The following is an 18,091-nucleotide window of genomic DNA, read 5'->3' as shown; positions in this document are numbered from 1 at the left end:
CGGTGGGGCGGGGCGCTCCCCCGGGGCCGGGCCGCGCCTGCGCGCCGGTACCGGCCCTGGGCAGCCATGGCGGCGGCGGCGGTGGCGATCGGCCGGACGGCGGGTGGCGCGGGATTGCGCGGAGCGCGGAGACGCCAAACGCTGGGGCTGTTGCGGCGGGGCTGCGCGGGGCTGGCGGTGGACGACACGGTCAACGGGCTGAGCGAGGAGCAGCGACAGGTAAGGGCCTGCCCGGTTCTCCGGCCTGCCCGCGGTCGGGCGCTGCCGGTGGCGGCCGCCATGTTGGGGCGGCGGAGAGGGCGGCCCCGGCCCTTGGCGGAGCGCCTCCCCGCCGAGGGGGTGTGTCGGGGCGGGCGGGCGGTGATTGGCCGCGGCTGTGGGGAACCGGCCTATCCGAGGGTGCGCAGAGGGGGCGCGGCGCGGCCCCCGGCGGAGAGGGCGCGCCCCGGACACGTGTCCGGCGGGAGCCTTCCCCGGGAGCGGCGGGGAGCGATCGCCCGGGCCCCAGGCAAAAGGCAGTCCCAGCCGGCGCTGGCCTTTCCTCAGCGGGGGAAGGCGCCTCTTCGCGATGAAACACCGCACAACGAAGCACTGCGTGTGTGTAAAAAAAAAAAAAAAAAAAAAAAAAAAAAAAAAAAAAAAACACCAACAAAAAAACCCCTACTGCATTCACGTTGGGCCTGTTTGATCAGAAATATGATCAGCAGAGAAACAAATTAATTGGGTCTCGTCAAATCCTCTCAAAAGAAGTGTTGCAGCTCTCCTAGCTTGTTCTCTTGCCCAAGGGGGGACCTAAAGATTTAGGATAGTAGTTCTTAGCTTTACTGTTTCCTCCTGTGTTCAGCAGCAGCCTAGTGTTAGCTGTCATAGCGCTTATTCCCTGCTGCCCCAGGGCATGGAGGGGAAGGTAGTGTCTTCAAAGGGTTGGTCCAGACAGGCTTCTGCCAATGAAACTATTTTCCTTGGTGCTTCTCGGGTCTGGAGCTATAGCCTCACTTACTATATAATTATGACAGTGCAAGCATATTGATGTACAAAATAAACTTACTCATTCTCCCTTCTTTCTTACTACAGAATTATTCTCTGCCAGGTTTGTGTTCATGGTTTATAGCCTTATCAGCTTGAATTAACTTGACGTTTCTTTGTGCTTCTACATTCAGCAGGTGTAAAAGGAGGAAAATATTCTTGTAGTTCATATCTATCTGGTGGGAAAGCTGAAAAAAATCAGAAAGAAATCTTCAGTAATGCTAATGAAGCTGTGAATTAACAGCACTAACTTATAAACTGGTGTAGAGTATCAGGGATGTGTGTCTGAGTCTATCCCTCAGTCTCTTAATTGATTAAGATTTTTTTTATTATTGTTTTAAGCTCTTTTTTTTTTCTTTTAAGCTTTATGCTCAAGTTTCCTGCTGTCAACTTTGTAACAATGGAAACATATCTAATGTGTTTTGGGGTTTTTTTTTTAAGTTTTTTAAATCTATCAACAGGGAGAAAGCTTGTTCGGTGGTACTGGAATCCAAGGTCTGGGTGGCCATGGAAACTAATGTATCTTAATTGTAAAACAGAGGATACTTTGGTTGTGGTGTTGAGAGAAAGGCAGAGAAGAGTGGGCATGTTCTGGTTTGTTGCTTCTGCCCCTTCTACAGGTTCTGGTTAAACAGCAGAGGCTTTCAGTTTCTGAGACTGTTCCTTCACCAGCATTAATTTGTGTAAATAAAGGACCAAAAGGAAAAATGGGTTTATTAACCTCTACTGTAATATCTAGACAAAATTTTTAAATCTTTATGTTAAAAACACTTAAGATATTGTATATATTTTCTTAGTATGCATATAGACTTCTGCAGAATACACATATGTAAGCAGATTTTAAAATTTAGAAAAATATTTTGAGATTTTTAACACTTGGATCAACGAGCGTACCTGACTTTATCAAATTTTCCCTCTGTAGAAAATAGTAGGATAGCTAATGTAGTTCCAGTTTGATACACTAACACATTTTAATTAGTGTGCATGCTTATTACAGGCATCTGCATATAATTAAATGAAACCATAAGCAGCTACTGGATGGGGATAATATATCATAAGCTCTGTTCATCAGCTTTCAAAGTTTCCTGACCAAAAACATCCCCTAAAGCCCTAGTGCAGGCAGTAGTTAAGTAGCGTTCTCTCATGTTGGGGTAAGACTGTTAAGGTTAAATGCTGAGAGGAACTTAAGTACATCAGTAGCTTCTCTTTAAAAGGCTAAGGGCCTTTCATATGGTCTTTCAGTAACCTGCAACATCAATTTCCTTATGGTCTTGTGCTTCTGGGTTTAGGATCCTAGAGTCGCCTGGCAGGGGAGTGTTGACTGTATCCTAGGGAAGAAGACGACAACATATTGATGAGATGTAACATATGTGTTTCTCCTCATCTCTTTTCCCAGCTTAGACAGACCATGACAAAGTTCTGTCAAGAGCATTTGGCTCCGAAGGCCCAACAGATTGACCAGGAAAATGAATTCAAAGGCATGCGGGCAAGTATTTCATGTGTGCATTTAAAATAGATGGTAGTGAAAGCCTGTCTGTACTTTGATCTGTGCATTAGTCCAGACAAAGAATCCCAGTCCACACCACAGGAACATATGCATTAACTTTTCAAACTTGAAAGCCATAGAGAAAACACTTTTTTGATTTCCTGTTTTATCTTTTGTTAACAACTTTCAGCAACCTGGGGCAGAACCCAGCCAGCATGCAATTAAAAAAAAAAAAAAAAGATTGATAATGGTCTTGTTTGGATTCTTATTGTGGTATTTCTGCTTGACTCTGTTCAGACTCCTTCTCTAATATGTGCTTTGTATTCTGTTAGCTAGGACCCTTTCTTGCACATCTGAGTTTCCTCTCAAATTTGTTGTGAAAATATTGTGTGCAAATGCTGAAATGTAGAGTTGTTTGACTGTCGAGCTGAAACTTGCCTTCCTAATAAAACCAGCAAATTCTGTGCAACGGGATGGTTTGATTGATGAAAATGAGAGATCTAACTATTGGTTTTCATAAGCTCCACAAGACTTAAAAAGCTCAGAACATCTGCTAGGATTTCCCAGAGCTCTGATGTTGACATTTTCAGGGATATATGCGCGGCTTTGAAGTTAATTATATAAATTTAGTCTGGCGCACCAGATGTCATCCAGAGCTATTGAATAATACTTTTTGAAGTCTCTGGAGACTATTCACTGATAACTCTCTTATCGCTGGACACTGAGGCCGTGTGACAAGCATTCACCTGTGCGTCCATCATGTAGTGGAGGAGAGGCTGCAGTCTGAAGCAGCAGCAGAGAGATGGCCCCTCCAGCACACGTGTGGTCCTCACTGGTGACATCCTTTGCTACTGTATTATGTCATGGCTTCCCTCTTACTCTGTGATGCCGTGTGCCAGAGGCAGCTCATGTATGTCTCGAGGCAGCTCATGTATGTCTCGAGGCAGCTCATGTATGTCTCGAGGCAGCCGGCAGCTCTGTGCCTTCGATCATGTAGCTGTCACTTGAGTGCTGATGTTGCCAGAGTGATAAATCTGGGTAATAGGCAAATGGAGGAGTCAGCGGTCAAGGAGGACGGCTTGTCCTCTAGCAGATGAACTTTGTAGCATACGTGTTCAACTATGCAAAACTCATTAATGCTATCTAGTCCCCATGTGTGTCTACTGTCCTGGCAGTCTTGAAAACCTACAGGTTATATGCCTGAGCGGCCCTTGTGGATTCGGCTCCTTTAGCTTCACAAGTCCAAAGTGTTCACAAGTTTTCTGTTGTGGTCACCTTTTATAACTTTTCTCGTACCGCCTGTGAGGTGGGCAGCACCTCTGTCTGCCCCAGCTGTAACATTCCCTTTTTTTTAATCTCTCCCATGGAGGCTTCCTTGGCTTTACGTATCAGCTTCTGTTTTACTAGAACAGTTTTAAAGTGCCAGTTAATAGCAACTCTTCTACATATTTCCAGGGTTTCAGTCATGGATCGCTTATGCTAACCGCTATTTGCGGCAACCACAGGCTGATAGGCCTACACAGTGCTGCCAAAGCACAGTGACAAGGATGTGTGAGGTAAAAGACAAGCATAAATTTAAGTCATAACATCCTAAACAATCTTTAGCAAGAGATAGTATATGAAAGCCTGGAAGTGCAGTTTTTTAAATTAACAGGAGGTTTTAGTTCATCAAAATTCTCCTTAAACTGGGCAATGAATTAAATCTTAGGACCTGTCCTTCCAGAATTAAATTTATGTTGTGAATTTTCACTGAATTCAGATTACTCCCATGTGTAGCATAACTAACGTCCTTAAGTCTGTCTGGGTTCTTAGTCCAAAGGATGGAGCCGCTGCTGCAGGAGGAATTGGTATCGATGTATTTATCTCTGAGATATCACAAGAATAAGATAAATTGATGTGTCTGGTGAGCTATCTGGGAAAACTTCTTATGCTGATGCCCTGGCTGTGAGTCTGGACTGATTGCTTGTTCTGTATTTGTAGGAGTTTTGGAAGAAACTTGGGGAACTGGGAGTTCTGGGCATCACAGCTCCTGGTAAGTCTGTTCCCACCTTTTACCTTCTGGTGGGTGATTCTTCAAACAAGAGAGAGACTACTTAAACTCACTCTTTCCAGTTCATAACAGCCTTATCTGTGATGTAACATCCATTTTGTCCAGAAGCTCCTATCTTCATGTTTTTTAAAGACTCTCTTTGGCAACTTTTTTATTCTTCACTGAATCAAAATCCTTTTTCCTTGTTAGACTTCTGAATGATTACAAAATGCCTTTTACAACTTGAAAGTATGGTTCAGAAATGGTTTCTCCAGGTATAACATATGCAACTCAAATGTGTTTCTGCTTCTCCAATACGAAACGTTTGCTGCAAGTTTTGAAGAACGAGAGCTATAGATAAAAGTATCCTAGAACAAACATCCATCTCTAATAGGAAAAGTTAGAGAGTATAAAACAATGCTGTGAAAAGCTGTGATAACTAACGGAGAGCTGACCGCATCCAACCAGTCAGAAAAAATCAGGGTAAATCTTATTCAGCCTTGTCCAGGTTAGTTGAAAAGTGTTTTGATTAATGTTATAGATTACTGAGGCTGCTGTGGTCATGCTGAATGCACTAACGCAGTGTAATGAGGAGAAGCCCTTAGTGGAGAAAAGCAGCCAATGGGGCCTTTATTTCCCCATCGTGAAGTCTGTGTTTCTAGATGTGCGTCTGCAAAGGCTTCTGCAGAAGCAAGCTGAATAGCAATGCGTTGAAATAATGCCTCTGCATTTCTTTCAGTGGCACTGAGTCTGCTTGAAAGAGTCTGTATTTCTGCTTTCTTTCTCTTTACTCTTCCCAATTTACTGCTGCTCCTGTTTTTTCTCACTCTTACCTTCTTTCTTCTTTGATGTTGTGCCTGAGGCTTACAGCAGTTTCCCACACTATAAATAAGCCGTCCCCTCATGAGTCCTGTCCTTTTTGATTTCCTCAAAGATTTATCTCTAAAACCCTCCGATGCCCAGGGTTTTTTGCCTTATTTTTGATTGTATAGCTATGTGCAGTTTCTTTATTGGCATTGGTTTTGTTGTAGGAGGTGGAGACTGGGATGTAGGAGGTGGAGACTGGGATTTAGAATGTGAAGATAATGTGAAATCTTATGAGGGTGTATGCTCAATTAAATGGCATATTTTGGGCACCAGTGTATCAAGTCTTTTAAGGGAGCATTTTAAATAACAGAGCTTTTTGTTTTCTTTTTAGAACTAAGAAAGCTATGTTGGTTTGATGTAACTGTCCATTTATTTTATGAAGAGCTAAGTTAAGAAATGCAAATAGGTAGCTACTGTGGAACGATAGTACAGGTATGTCATATATAAAGAGTAATTTTGAAAGGGCAGCAGCATTCTAAATCACACTATGGTTTGTTTTATATGAGAAGTTGTCTGGCAGGATTATTTTCTCGTACCTCTTGCAGTACAAAGCAATCATGGGCCAGTACTGCTTACAGCAGGCAGTTACCTTTCCTTTCTCGAGGTAATAGCACCAAACCCATCCATTCTATAGGAATGAATAGAAAACTCTCTTGTTTTGGCATATATGAGAAATTGTTCAACCCATCTTTTAGGATATTGATAGTAAAACCCCAGACTCTGGTTTGTAGTAGAGACGTGATTTCAGAGGATAAAGAGCCCTGCAGATAAAGACAGGAGTCAGAATGAGTGACATGGGAGGAAAGGCTGCGTATAATGCCAGTGGCTATTGTGTTAATTTGACGAGTTGGGGGCAGTAGCCCTCTGAGCCCAGGTTAGGCACTCAGCTCTTTGGTCACTCTGAGCATACAAACGTATTTGCTCTTACTGTTGTTGCTGCTTGCTTACAGCACACATGTTGATGACGAGTAAGTGCTCCCAGATTATCTCCTTGACTACTTCGCAGTGTTTGTGTCCTCCTGTTTCAGTTCTTCTCTTAGCAGTACAATCACTTGCTTCTTGCCTGCAGAACAAAGCTTTTACATTGGGAAGTGACTGTATTTGTGTGTATATAAATGTGTGTGTAGGTATGTATGTGTATATATTTATGTAGGCTGTCAGCTGCTCAAGGCCATTAGGCATTTCTCAACCGTCTCTTTTTTTCCTGCCTTCTCTCTCTCTCTGCTCCACTGTGCGCCTTTATCACTGGTTTTAGACTCAGCTCAGTGTGCCTTGCTAGATTCCTGGTTACGATGATCGTGTTGCTCTGTCTCACTTCGTCTTCTCTTGAAATCCACATTCTTGCCACTGGTGAACTATAGCACTTACATTTATGGATCATTCTCATTCTGAATTGGCCACCCATCAAAATGCTGATCTCCTGCACATTTGTGGGCTTAGAAAAGTCCCTAGTGCCCCACTTTTTGAGCAGTTTGAGGATTCCTCACTTGTTTAGGGGTCCTTGTTAAGACAGACATGCATGGACTGTACAAACTTTGCCTGTGTTCCTTTGTCCTCTCATCTAATACGGGTGGCCACTTTGATTTAATCTTCGTGGTAATATTCAGGTTGCACTTAAGGATGGTTGCCAAGAAGGACTCGCTATTGTGCAAGTGTCAGTAGCATGTTTTAGATGTATCCTTATGCATGTTATGTGTATAAAACTATTCTGTACAAGTAAATTATTGATAATGCTGAAGAAGTAGTATCACCGTGCCTTTAAGATAAGAAAACTGAAATTCAGAGAGGATGGGGAAAGCCAGAGGTGCTGAGCTCAGGGACAGTGTCAGTCAAAAACAGAAGCCCTCTTGTAAGTGTCTCGGATCTCATCCAAGACTGAGCCCAACCCTGGGATCTTGTGGATGTGTGATATACTCCATGGTGGTTAATGTGAGGTTTCTCTTCTCCTTTCAGTGCAATATGGTGGATCTGCTTTGGGGTATCTGGACCACGTGCTGGTGATGGAGGAAATTTCTCGTGCATCAGCAGCTGTGGGGCTTAGTTACGGTGCCCACTCAAACCTTTGTATCAACCAGCTAGTGCGTAATGGCAACGAGGCCCAGAAAAACAAGTACTTGCCCAAGGTATGTGGCTGGAAGAGGGGGGTGTGGTGGGTTGACCCTGGCTGGACGCCCGGTGCCCACCAAAGCCACTCTATCACTCCCCTCCTCAACTGGACAGGGGAGAGAAAATATAACGAAAGGCTCCTGGGTCGAGATAAGGACAGGGAGATCACTCAGCAGTTACCGTTACGGGCAAAACAGACTCAACTTGGGGAAAAAGTTAATTTAATTTATTACTAGTCAAATCAGAGTAGGATAATAAGAAATAAAACTAAAGCTTAAAAACACCTTCCCCCCACCCCTCCCTTCTTCCCGGGCTTAACTTTACTCCCAAATTCTCTACCTCCTCCCCTCCCAGCAGCGCAGGTGGACGGGAATGGGGGTTGCGGTCAGTTCATCACACGTTATTTCTGCTGCTCCTTTCTCCTCGGGGGGAAGACTCCTCACCCGCTTCCCTGCTCCAGCGTGGGGTCCCTCCCACGGGAGACAGTCCTCCATGAGCCTCTCCAATGGGAGTCCTTCCCCCACCCGCTAACAAAACCTTGCCACACAAACTCAATACAGGGGGAAACTGGAAAGTATTTGGGTTTTGGCTGCGTGCAAGCATGAGTGTCTTTCACGGTGTGTAGCATTTTAAGCACTAGCCGATTTCAGTCACCCAACCTTAGGAAATATTGTACTTGCCAAACTTGTCCTTCGCTAGCTTGTTAATTTTTGTCCTATTAATCCATATTGACCTTGGCCTGTGCCGAGGTCTGTGTCTGTAGGCAGCACAGTCCAGCTCTCTGGAGCTGTGTTACTGCATGAGGCTTTGAGGTGACACTGGATGATATTCTTCCAAATTCCCAAATTGTTTTGAGATTTCTGAATGAAGGTCACTGCTTTCCTATCTGATAGTCTCCCTTTCTCACTGCCCAAATGCTTGGTTTGCCTATGCTAGTTAACTACACGTGAAACTTCTTCATCATTTGGGGCATTGATGTTTGTGACTCAAAAGCATGTTAAACAGATTTCGGTATTTAAATGCATGGAAAAACTTAACTAGTACATTGAATCCCAGCTACTGAAGTTATCAGCGAAACTATCAGCACAAGAAACGTGATTTAAACCACATGCAAAGTACAGTGTCGCTTCCTCAAAGCATTATGCAGCCTGCTAATATGTAACCCTGAATTGTCCTCATTGCTGCTCAGGTGTATTTTAATGCCCTCATTCACTGCCTTTCAATGAGATGTGCGATCACTTTAGTTCTTACTTGTCTTGGTTCATGACAATGGTACTTAACTAGTTTTGAGCATATCACAAAGACTTCTGTAGAAATGCGCTGATGGATTGCACTGGTTGAACATGTATCTTAAGCATTGAGTCTGTTTTTTAAAAAACAAAGAGATCAAAAGGAGGAGAAGACGGGTAAAAGTACACAGGGAGGAAAAAAAAGGCAAGGAGAAAAGGGCGGGATGAAAGGAACAGTGAAGAGGAAGCAACAGCTATGCCAGAGCCTGGTATGAGCAGGCACAGAAGGAGGGTGTCCATCTGCTATTGTAGTGTGAGTGTGGGGGAACCGGGCTATGAGAACATTGCTGAGAACTTTGCAATCTCTTTTCATCCCCCTCATTGGCCTTTTGTGTTTAACAACTCTTGTTTATGTAAAAGGGCAGTCATAAAGCGCAGAACAAGGGATTTGTGAAAGGCATATGGCTGCCTGCATGGTTCTTTTGGCACCTTCCTGGAGATGGTGTTTTATAAGCAGGGCTGTACTCGCCTAGCTCAGACATGAGTTGAGTCATCCTTCTCATCCCGCTGTGATTTGGTTCTGTTCCCTCAGCACAGCAGCACAAGGGAGCTCCCTGCTAGGACTCGACCAGGAACAACGGCTCTCGTTTGCAGTTCTTGCATAGAACAGCTACTGTGGAGATTCAGTGCAGAAAAAAAAATGGAAGGCAGGCTAAAGAGGGAACAGAAACAATGCTGCTATTCTTCCTCCCTTTCTGATACTTGTCTTTTCTTCCAGCTAATCAGTGGGGAGCACGTTGGAGCCTTAGCAATGAGTGAACCCAATGCTGGATCTGATGTTGTGTCCATGAAGCTGAAAGCAGATAAGAAAGGTAAAGCCTGTCATGTGCTGCCTGGATAGATAGCCGACGTAAATAATGTCTCCTGTAAATTTGGACTAACCTCCCCAACACCACTGAGATACGGTGCTTAGTCTTGGGTATACCACGCCATGTTTGCAGGCTTGTGCTGCCTCCCAGGAGGTTCAATGTGTGAAAAAGTCAGGTAGTGAAGGCACAAGGTGGATGGTTGAAGGTCTGAAAGTGGGCTTCTGATTGTGGTGGTGGAGGTTGGTGGTATGATGGAACCAGTGGTAGGTGCCTTAGTTTGTCAGGCATTTGTTAAATTGTCTTTGGACTCCAGAAATTAAGGAAGTGCGTTTTCTTGAACTTGGGAAGGATTTGTGCGTGCAGTTTGTGGGGATGTTGCGGTTTAACCCTGGCTGGCAACTAAGCCCCACCCAGCCGCTCACTGCCCCCCGCTGGGATGGGGGACAGAATCAGAAGGGTAAAAGTGAGAAAACTTGTGGGTTGAGATAAAGACAACTTAATAGGTAAAGCAAAAGCCACGCGTGCAAGCAAAGCAAAACCAGGAATTCATTCACCACTTCCGTCGGCAGGCAGGCGTTCAGCCATCTCCGGGACAGCAGGGCTCTGTCACCCGTAACTGTCACTTGGGCAGACAAACGCCATCACTCTGAACGTCCCCCCCTTCCTTTTTCTTCCCCCAGCTTTCTATGCTGAGCATGGTGTCCTATGGTCTGGAATATCCCTTTGGGCAGTCGGGGTCAGCTGTCCTGGCTGTGTCCCCTCCCGACTCCTTGTGCACCCCCAGCCTGCTCGCTGGTGGGGTGAGGAGCAGAAAAGGCCCTGACTCTGTGCAAGCCCTGCTCAGCAATAACGAAAACATCCCTGAATTATCAACACTGTTTTCAGCACAAATCCAAAACATAGCCCCATACTAGCTACTGTGAAGAAAATTAACTCTATCCCAGCCAAAACCAGCACAGGGGGTCTTAAAGAGCATCCTTGGAAGCCTGTTTTGAAATAAATTGAGTGAGGATATAGGTGTTGCTCTGTGTCTGTTGTGAGCTAACAGATTGCAGCTCTTTGCTTCCAGGAGACTACTTTGTTTTGAACGGGAACAAATTTTGGATCACCAATGGGCCAGATGCAGACGTTCTCATCGTTTATGCTAAAACTGATGTTAATGCTGTTCCAGCCTCCCAAGGTATAACTGCGTTCATTGTGGAGAGGGTAGGTTTAATAATTCTCACAAGCTTATTGTAGTGTGGTTTTTAAAGCTAACTCTTTCACCCTAGCTGGCTCATTTAGAAGTCAACTAGTTTTTTCTGTAGCTGTCAGCCCCTTGCTCAAAGACAAACTACTTTCTGCCTGAATTTTATAAACCCATGAGATTAGTCCTCTGCCCCAGTGACATGGCATACTGCACTGTCAGCTGGGCACTCCTGGATTTTGGTATCCAAGCACGTAACCAGTCTTTAGGGCTAGAAATGTAGAGAGAACGGACAAGTTCCTAATACAAAAGGGCTTGCTTGTTGCCAAAAATTGTCAGAGATATTGGAGGCCTTGTAAATGTGTCCTACTATCCCACTATCTAATTTTGTGTGGCTTTTTTTTTTAAGCCAAGACATTAAAATAGCTCTATTCACTTCTTCCCCCCATTTTCTTGCACTGCCCCTTTGGAATCCTGAAAAGACCCAAACATGCATGCAAAGCAGAGCAGGCCAAAGGGAGCAGAAATGGGCTGTTCAATGGGGAGCCCTTGGAAAACGGGGATCTATTGGGTTTTTTCTTCCCTTTTAATTATTTGAGGCTATGCTGTACACGTCTCTGTCACCCAAGGAAAGCAGGAAGCTGTGATAAAATAAATGGTACTGGAAATAAAAAATCTCAGAGATCAGTAAACCTTCTGATGGACTAACCTGACTTAGTGATTAGAATAGTTCAGTCACTGGCAAAGCTTGCAACCCTTACTCTGGGAGAGTCGGTGCTGGCAGCTGTCCAAATAATTATTAACATTTATGTGCATTAGAAAATGGATGCACTCAGTTCATATGTGCATGTTTCTCTGCTCATTTGCTTCCTCTGCCTTGCACTTATGCCTGTCCTTGTTCCCAGAGTGGGCAGTTCACTTTGCACTCCCTTCTGGTACCCTAGGCATGTTCATGTGGTCAGGGGAATTTCACAGACATCTAGTGATTGCTGTTGAGTCTGTCAGAGTTGAGATTTGAAATGTATTTTGGCTGTCTTGACTTTGCAGGGAATGCCCGGTTTCAGCACAGCCCAGAAGCTCGATAAGCTGGGAATGAGAGGGTCTAATACCTGTGAATTGATCTTTGAAGACTGCAAGATCCCTGGTGAGTTGGGTTCAAGTCAGGCAGTATGCACGTGGTGGTTTCCTGTCTTCTTGATCAGATAAATTGGATCGCTAATCACATGCATGTTCAGACTGTGACCTAGAGGGCTTTGCAGATGGTTATCTGCTCTTTGGCAGCCTCGCAAGAGAGCTGGTGAAACTGGAAAAGTGCAATCTGCTGGATTGCAGTGAATGAGCACATCCCTTGTTAGGTCACTCCTCTTTCACCCTCACGGACCTAACTCTTAACCACTGCTTCTGCAAAGCCTAGGTGAGGCTTCCAAAGAAACTTGTTTTTAGAGCTCCCCATCTTGTATATAGGAGAGCTTATTTGCCTTGAAGTGTTTTTTCTCTCCAAAATCACTGGAGACTATCCAACAGACTTTTGGTTTGCCTGTAACATTTCTGAGTTCTTTTGGGGTCAGGGCCTGAAAATGGACATCCTTTCCCCCATTAGTTAGTACAGCAGGGGCCACTGTAGTGGCTGGTTTTGTTACTCCAGTGGCTATTTTTGTTGATAGAAAAATTACAGCCTCTATACAGCAAGTGGTGGAGATGCCTTATCTGAACTCATGAAAATCCTAATTGCATATCTGCAGAGCAAGTAACTCTCCTGCTCCCCATACACCACCAAAAGCTGCTTTGCAGTAAGTGGAAGAGTTTCAGCTGAAATCTGACATTTCTAACTTTATTGGATCCCTCCACTCTGAAATCAGAAAGGCCAGTGCCCCAGTCTTCAGATCATCTCCTAGGTAATCATCCGTACAGAACAGCATGTTCTCATGGTAACGGGATTTCCATTTTCTCATAACTCAGAGAAGCACATCATTGCAGCGTTGAAAGTTAACACAAATTGCACTCTGGCCATTAATGCTGCTTCTGATCTTCTGCCTTGGAAGCTGAACCAGTTTGATGCCATTTCATATGTCTGCAGGATCTTTCTCTCAGATCAAGATGTCCTCTAGCACTGCAATTCTACCCACTTTAAAATATGTGGGTTTCACTGCCAGCCATGCTCCGCTGAGTGGCTGGTGTTTTTCTCATAGTAAGTGTTGTCCGTGGATTCATTTGGTCATGTTGCATTGGTAAACATTGGTTCAGAGCCCCAACTTTTTTTTTTGCTGTGATACGCAGCCAGCAGGTCTGCCCGCCTTGTGCAGTCAGCGTGCATGTCCTTCAGCTCACCACGTACCTATCCATCCCTTTTCCCTGGACATACAGGAAAGTGTTCAGGCTATTCAGTCCTTTTTTAGCTGTGAGATGTCATTACTCATGAACAGCTTTGTCACTTCATTATTACTGATGCTGGCGTTTGTGTTCTGTTCTTCAAAGTAATGTTTGCTATTAGTATTTTTCTTTCTTGTCTGTGGGGCTTTCGAGCTTTTTCTCTGAAAGCCAAGCTTCATTCTTCTTCCTCTTTCTAGCTCCAATATCATGATGGCGGCCCTGCAGAGGCTGCGCTTCTCCGTATGCTACATCAACATGCTTTTCAATAAGCAGGAGACAATGCAGTCCATGAGCTTCTGCCACTGAAAAACAGATTATTTATTTCAGGAGACTATCTGCATGTGTCCAAGTCCTCTCTCATTTTCACTTTGCATATCATGCCTCTTGGATCTCTTGTGATCAAAGCCTGAAGTATATGTCAGTTCTCCTATATGGTGTGATCAGTGGATAGTCTCTGTCCACCTACAAAGCACAGTTGTTAGGCTTTAAGTTCTCTCCTGATTGTGAGAGTACAGCCTTGCTGAGATGAGCCTTTTGTTCTTGCTTCTCTTTTTATACTTGTTAACATCAGCGCGTGCTTTACGCTGTCCCAAAGTGAAATGGTTTCTTGAGGTTTTTTTCTCAGCCCATTATCTAACGTGGCTGTTTTCCTGTTCCATAGTCACAGAAATACTACTTGTCTTTCGAAAACATTTATTTATAACAACTGCAATGTTCTGTTCAGCCCCCCTCACAGAAGGGGGGATAATGGCTGTTCATATTCTCTAATCTCAGAAGACTAATATATATCACTCTGACGTGTGATATGTGGTGAGCTTTGACTGCTTGCCTGTGTAAGCTTTGGTTCCTGTATTGGGAATGCTGAGAGAGGTGACCCAAGCATATCAGACCAGGATGTGCATTCATTTCAAATACGCACTCAGTAGACATCAGATGGTAATGCTGTCAGTTTGGGTTAGATACAAACTAATGGGATGGTGAAGGGGGCTCCCAATTTGTCCTCCAAGGCTATTAAGTCTCCTGTTCTTGTTGGTACAAATGCTGAGCTGGAAGATCTCTGGAGAGCACCTTGCTCTTTAGAAAATAGGCAAGAGAATAGCAGCGATTGTAGATGCACTTTGTAACACTTTACTGCCTTTTCCTTTTTGGCTTTGGTGGGATTGAAAAGACATTTCAGTGGTAGGGAGGATATGTATCAAACCTCAGCGCCTCTCTGGCTCATCCTGAATGTTTGTGTCTCAAGCCAAAAAGCAAGGTGAACAGGACTGAAAGTTTGAATCCTCTCCCCAGCGAACACAAGCCCTCAGACAACAGCTTATCTTAGTTTTGCACACAAGTAAATCACTTTCCTTTGCCGATTGCAGCTGAAAATGTCTTGGGGACGCTAGGCAAAGGAGTCTACGTTCTGATGAGTGGATTGGACCTGGAGAGACTCGTGCTGTCTGGTGGGCCACTGGGGTAAGGGTTTGCCATCTTTTATGGAGTGTAAGGCCAGAAGGATCCTTCACGATCACCTAGCCCAGTGGGTTTCCAGCTGGGGTTGCAGCTCTCAGTAGGATGCATCATGGATGGAGAACTGAGATACCAGGGCAGCTTCAGAGAGAAGAGGAAAGGCTGGGAGGAGGTGGCTGGGTCAGAGTTGTGGGAAGGAGGCAGGAGCAGGGAGATCCTGTAGCTGCTGGGTACTCTAGCTGTGTCGTAGCTGCTCGCTGCTCTAACGGACTCCTGCTGGAGGGGACTCGGCTCGGCGCTCCCAGGCAGCCACGGCTTGCTCTGCCTGTGCTCCGCCTTTTCCTTTCGCTCACCTCACCTCTCCACTCCTCCATGCAGTTTTTTTTCAGTTTGAAAGCATCTATGTGGAACACCCTCTGAGGGGCAAGGGATAGAAGAAGCAATGCCGGAAAGAAAGTTTGCAAATCTCTGCCTTCCAGTGTAGCACAGGCCCTCCAGAGCATGCTTTGAAAATATTAGTCCTGACATAAACATTTCCAGAGATGGTAAATCTGCCTTGGTCCCCGACTGCTTGCCTGTGTATCCCTACAGTGTATATTACTCTGGGAGTAACCAGCTCATTTGCGTTACTGATTCCTTAATCTAAAACACTATCCAGACTGTCACACAGAAGGACCACTGGACTGGGTAAAGGGTTTGTTCTTTTATTCAGTCGTTAACCTCCCCAGTAATTATTTTTACCCTACAGTCCTTTTGTCCTCCCAAGTGGTCTCTCTGTACTAATCCCCACGTGGAAAGACCATCGTCCACAAAGCAGAAGGAGGATTTTTCACCCTTCTTGTTCTTGCCTACACTTTTTTATGGTATTGGCTAGTACTCCTTGAGTTGGTGGTCTCTGGAGATGCAAGGCAGCACAAGCTGTCCTGGCTACAGTTGTAAGAAAGCTCTTCAACTCTTTGTCTGTCCCCTGAATTAAGAAGGTAAGACCTTACCACAGGATGTCCCAAATGAGCAACATGTAGAGCATTAGGGAGAAAAATGGGACCTTTGGATTTTATTCTTGGCACTGTTTGAGTGGAGCTGTAGGAAGACAGCAGCATATCATTTTAGGTATGAGAACCTTTTTGCCTTAGATTGTGCTTCCAAGGCTTAATTATTATTAATTAAATAGTTCTGTTGTTTTCCTTTTCCTGCATATCTGTGCTTTTCTTAGGCTCATGCAAGCTGTTCTTGACCATGCAATTCCATACCTACATGTAAGAGAAGCGTTTGGACAGAAAATTGGCCACTTCCAGGTGAGGCAGAAAAGGAATTAGAAATTTTTGTCGTCTTGCTTTTCTCTTTAAAAATGAGAAGGCAAAGAGCTCTGTCGTGGGAGGGCTTTGCATGGAGAGGGTTGGCTGGAGTTTGTGCTGGGGCTGCATGATGTAGTGATGTGGTGGGAAGGTGAAAGGATCTCTGAGCCTGTTTACCTGAGGCCACTGTTTGTGGGTGAGGGACTGCGGCTGACGTCTGGGAGTTCATGAACTGACAGAACCTCCAGCTCCCACATATACGTCTGCTGAATCCACGTCTTCTCATCTGTCTAGTTTCTCTGAGATAGTTTGGGGAATGGGTGATCCCCCGTGCTCATGCAGAAAATAATCTTCCCCTCACTCATGGTAAGGTCTCTCTTGTCTTCTGTGACATGCAGCTCATGCAGGGCAAAATGGCTGATATGTACACACGGCTGATGGCGTGTCGGCAGTACGTCTACAACGTGGCAAAGGCCTGTGACCAGGGCCACTTCAATGCGAAGGTGAGCTCGCTTCCACCTGGACCGTGTCTCCTGGGGGAATTCCTTTCCCTTTGGTCCCAGATCGTGAGCAGGGTGGAGGTTCTGTACTGGGGTTAAAATGACTCGCTCACAGCCCTAAATGCTTTTTTTGTTTTTCCCCTCCAAAGAAAAAGAAAGCTTTGTTCAACAAGGCAACAGATTTAGCAGCATCAGTAGGTGTTTATTGGAAGCCCAAACACAATATCCTGGCTATTGTAAGGGGCTGTAGCAGTGATTCCAAGGTGTTGTCATCTCCACAACCGGCACTGTCACCACACCTCTATCAAAGGAGGGGACCGAGTGTTTAACAGTTGGAGCACAGAGCCCTGCATCCCAAATCAAATCACATTGGTCTCCTGGGGGTATGATGTGCATTTGTGAGAGCAGCTCCCCTGCTGCACTCTTTTTTTTTTTTTTTTTCTTCCCCTTTTTCTGTCTTCATGTGGCCTTTTACAGACCTGACACACGTGTTCTGTAGTGGCAGACAGACCACTGCAGCTTCTTGCTCGCTGGGGAATGAATCCTGTGCCTTTGTGATCGAGTAGTTCAGGCTTGTTAGCAGATGGCTGTAGAGTAATGGAAAGGTCGGAGCAACACGGAGACCGGAGACGGGCAGGTGACACCTTTCCTGACTGTCGTCATTGTGACTCTCCTTTAGGACTGTGCTGGGGTGATCCTGTATTCAGCAGAGTGTGCTACCCAGGTGGCTCTGGATGGGATTCAGTGTCTGGGTAAGTCACGGGCGGTGTTTGTATCTCTGAGTGATTGCTGGAGAGAGCTAAGAGCAGTGCGCTCTCCCGTCCCACCCTCAGCGCCTGAAACCAGAGAGAAGAACTGACTTTTGACTTCTTTTTGATTGCAGGCGGGAACGGTTACATCAACGACTATCCGATGGGACGTTTCCTGCGTGATGCCAAGCTCTATGAGATAGGGGCAGGCACCAGTGAAGTGCGCAGACTGATCATTGGCAGGGCGTTTAATGCGACTTTTAAGTAACGTCCACCGGTGGAGCAGCAGCACCCTGACCACCACGAGGCCTTTCTCCATAGAGGCTGGAGCACACGACTCCTTTTTTTTTTTTTCTGTTTTTTTTTCCTTCCTGCTTGTGATTCTGGGATCATCACTTGTGGACTCTCTTCTGCCTGCTCTGTGAACAGATGCTGCTGGAGTGGGCTTTGACAAAATGAATCAGATGGTAGCATGGAAGGAAAAGTGTTTGGGTTTTTTTCTCTTCTCGTGATCATCCTGATTCATCCTGTTCGTAAGCGATCCTGATTCTCAGCGTTACAGGGTTGAGGTTCATCCAGAGGACATATCGCCATCGAAGCAGGCTGGTGAGCAGTATGCCTGAAACAAGAGGCAGCCACTGCTGAGCACAGAAAGTCAACCTAAAAAGAAGAAAATGGACACTGAGGGAATAATTTTGTTCTTTAAAAAAAAAACCAAACAAACCTGAGTGCCATTAAATAGCTAGCATTTTAGCATATTACCACTAGAAGGTGAAATTTCCCATTGTGACCTTCCAATGGGATTAATAACTTCCATTTTGGGAGCTCGACGCCAGCCACATCACGGGGCTGGCTGTCATGAACACTCAAGCATCATTGACGCACAAGCAGCGTTTTAGGCAATGATTCCTAAAACCTCGTTAAAAT

The 18,091-nt window shown here is 45.2% G+C and overlaps 1 protein-coding gene across 2 annotated transcripts; it reads left to right on the top strand.

Moving 5' to 3' along the window:
* The first annotated feature begins 15 nt into the window (after nucleotides 1-15).
* Nucleotides 16-17,496, top strand: IVD (isovaleryl-CoA dehydrogenase). 2 transcript variants are annotated; one of them, XM_050896850.1, is made up of 12 exons: nucleotides 16-219; nucleotides 2,423-2,512; nucleotides 4,493-4,544; nucleotides 7,362-7,531; nucleotides 9,522-9,615; nucleotides 10,682-10,818; nucleotides 11,846-11,942; nucleotides 14,533-14,626; nucleotides 15,834-15,915; nucleotides 16,314-16,418; nucleotides 17,095-17,167; nucleotides 17,299-17,496. In XM_050896850.1, exons 1-12 carry the CDS (start codon nucleotides 67-69, stop codon nucleotides 17,430-17,432), a joined length of 1,281 nt encoding a protein of 426 aa, XP_050752807.1. In that variant the 5' UTR covers nucleotides 16-66; the 3' UTR covers nucleotides 17,433-17,496. The 2 variants fall into 2 exon arrangements, with proteins under 2 accessions (XP_050752807.1, XP_050752808.1); XM_050896851.1 differs by lacking the exon at nucleotides 2,423-2,512.
* Nucleotides 17,497-18,091: the final 595 nt, after the last annotated feature.

This window comes from Gymnogyps californianus, chromosome 5 (assembly GCF_018139145.2).
Source record: "Gymnogyps californianus isolate 813 chromosome 5, ASM1813914v2, whole genome shotgun sequence".
Lineage (NCBI taxonomy): Eukaryota > Metazoa > Chordata > Aves > Accipitriformes > Cathartidae > Gymnogyps > Gymnogyps californianus.
The sequence above is the reverse complement of the archived record's forward strand: the minus strand, read 5'-3'. Positions and strand labels throughout refer to the sequence as shown.

Coding starts and splice junctions, on each gene's coding strand:
- IVD (XM_050896850.1), top strand. CDS start 67: ATGGCGGCGGCGGCGGTGGCGATCGGCCGGACGGCGGGTGGCGCGGGA. Junction 9,616..10,681: donor GCTGAAAGCAGATAAGAAAG/GTAAAGCCTGTC, acceptor CTTTGCTTCCAG/GAGACTACTTTGTTTTGAAC. Junction 10,819..11,845: donor CTGCGTTCATTGTGGAGAGG/GTAGGTTTAATA, acceptor TTGACTTTGCAG/GGAATGCCCGGTTTCAGCAC.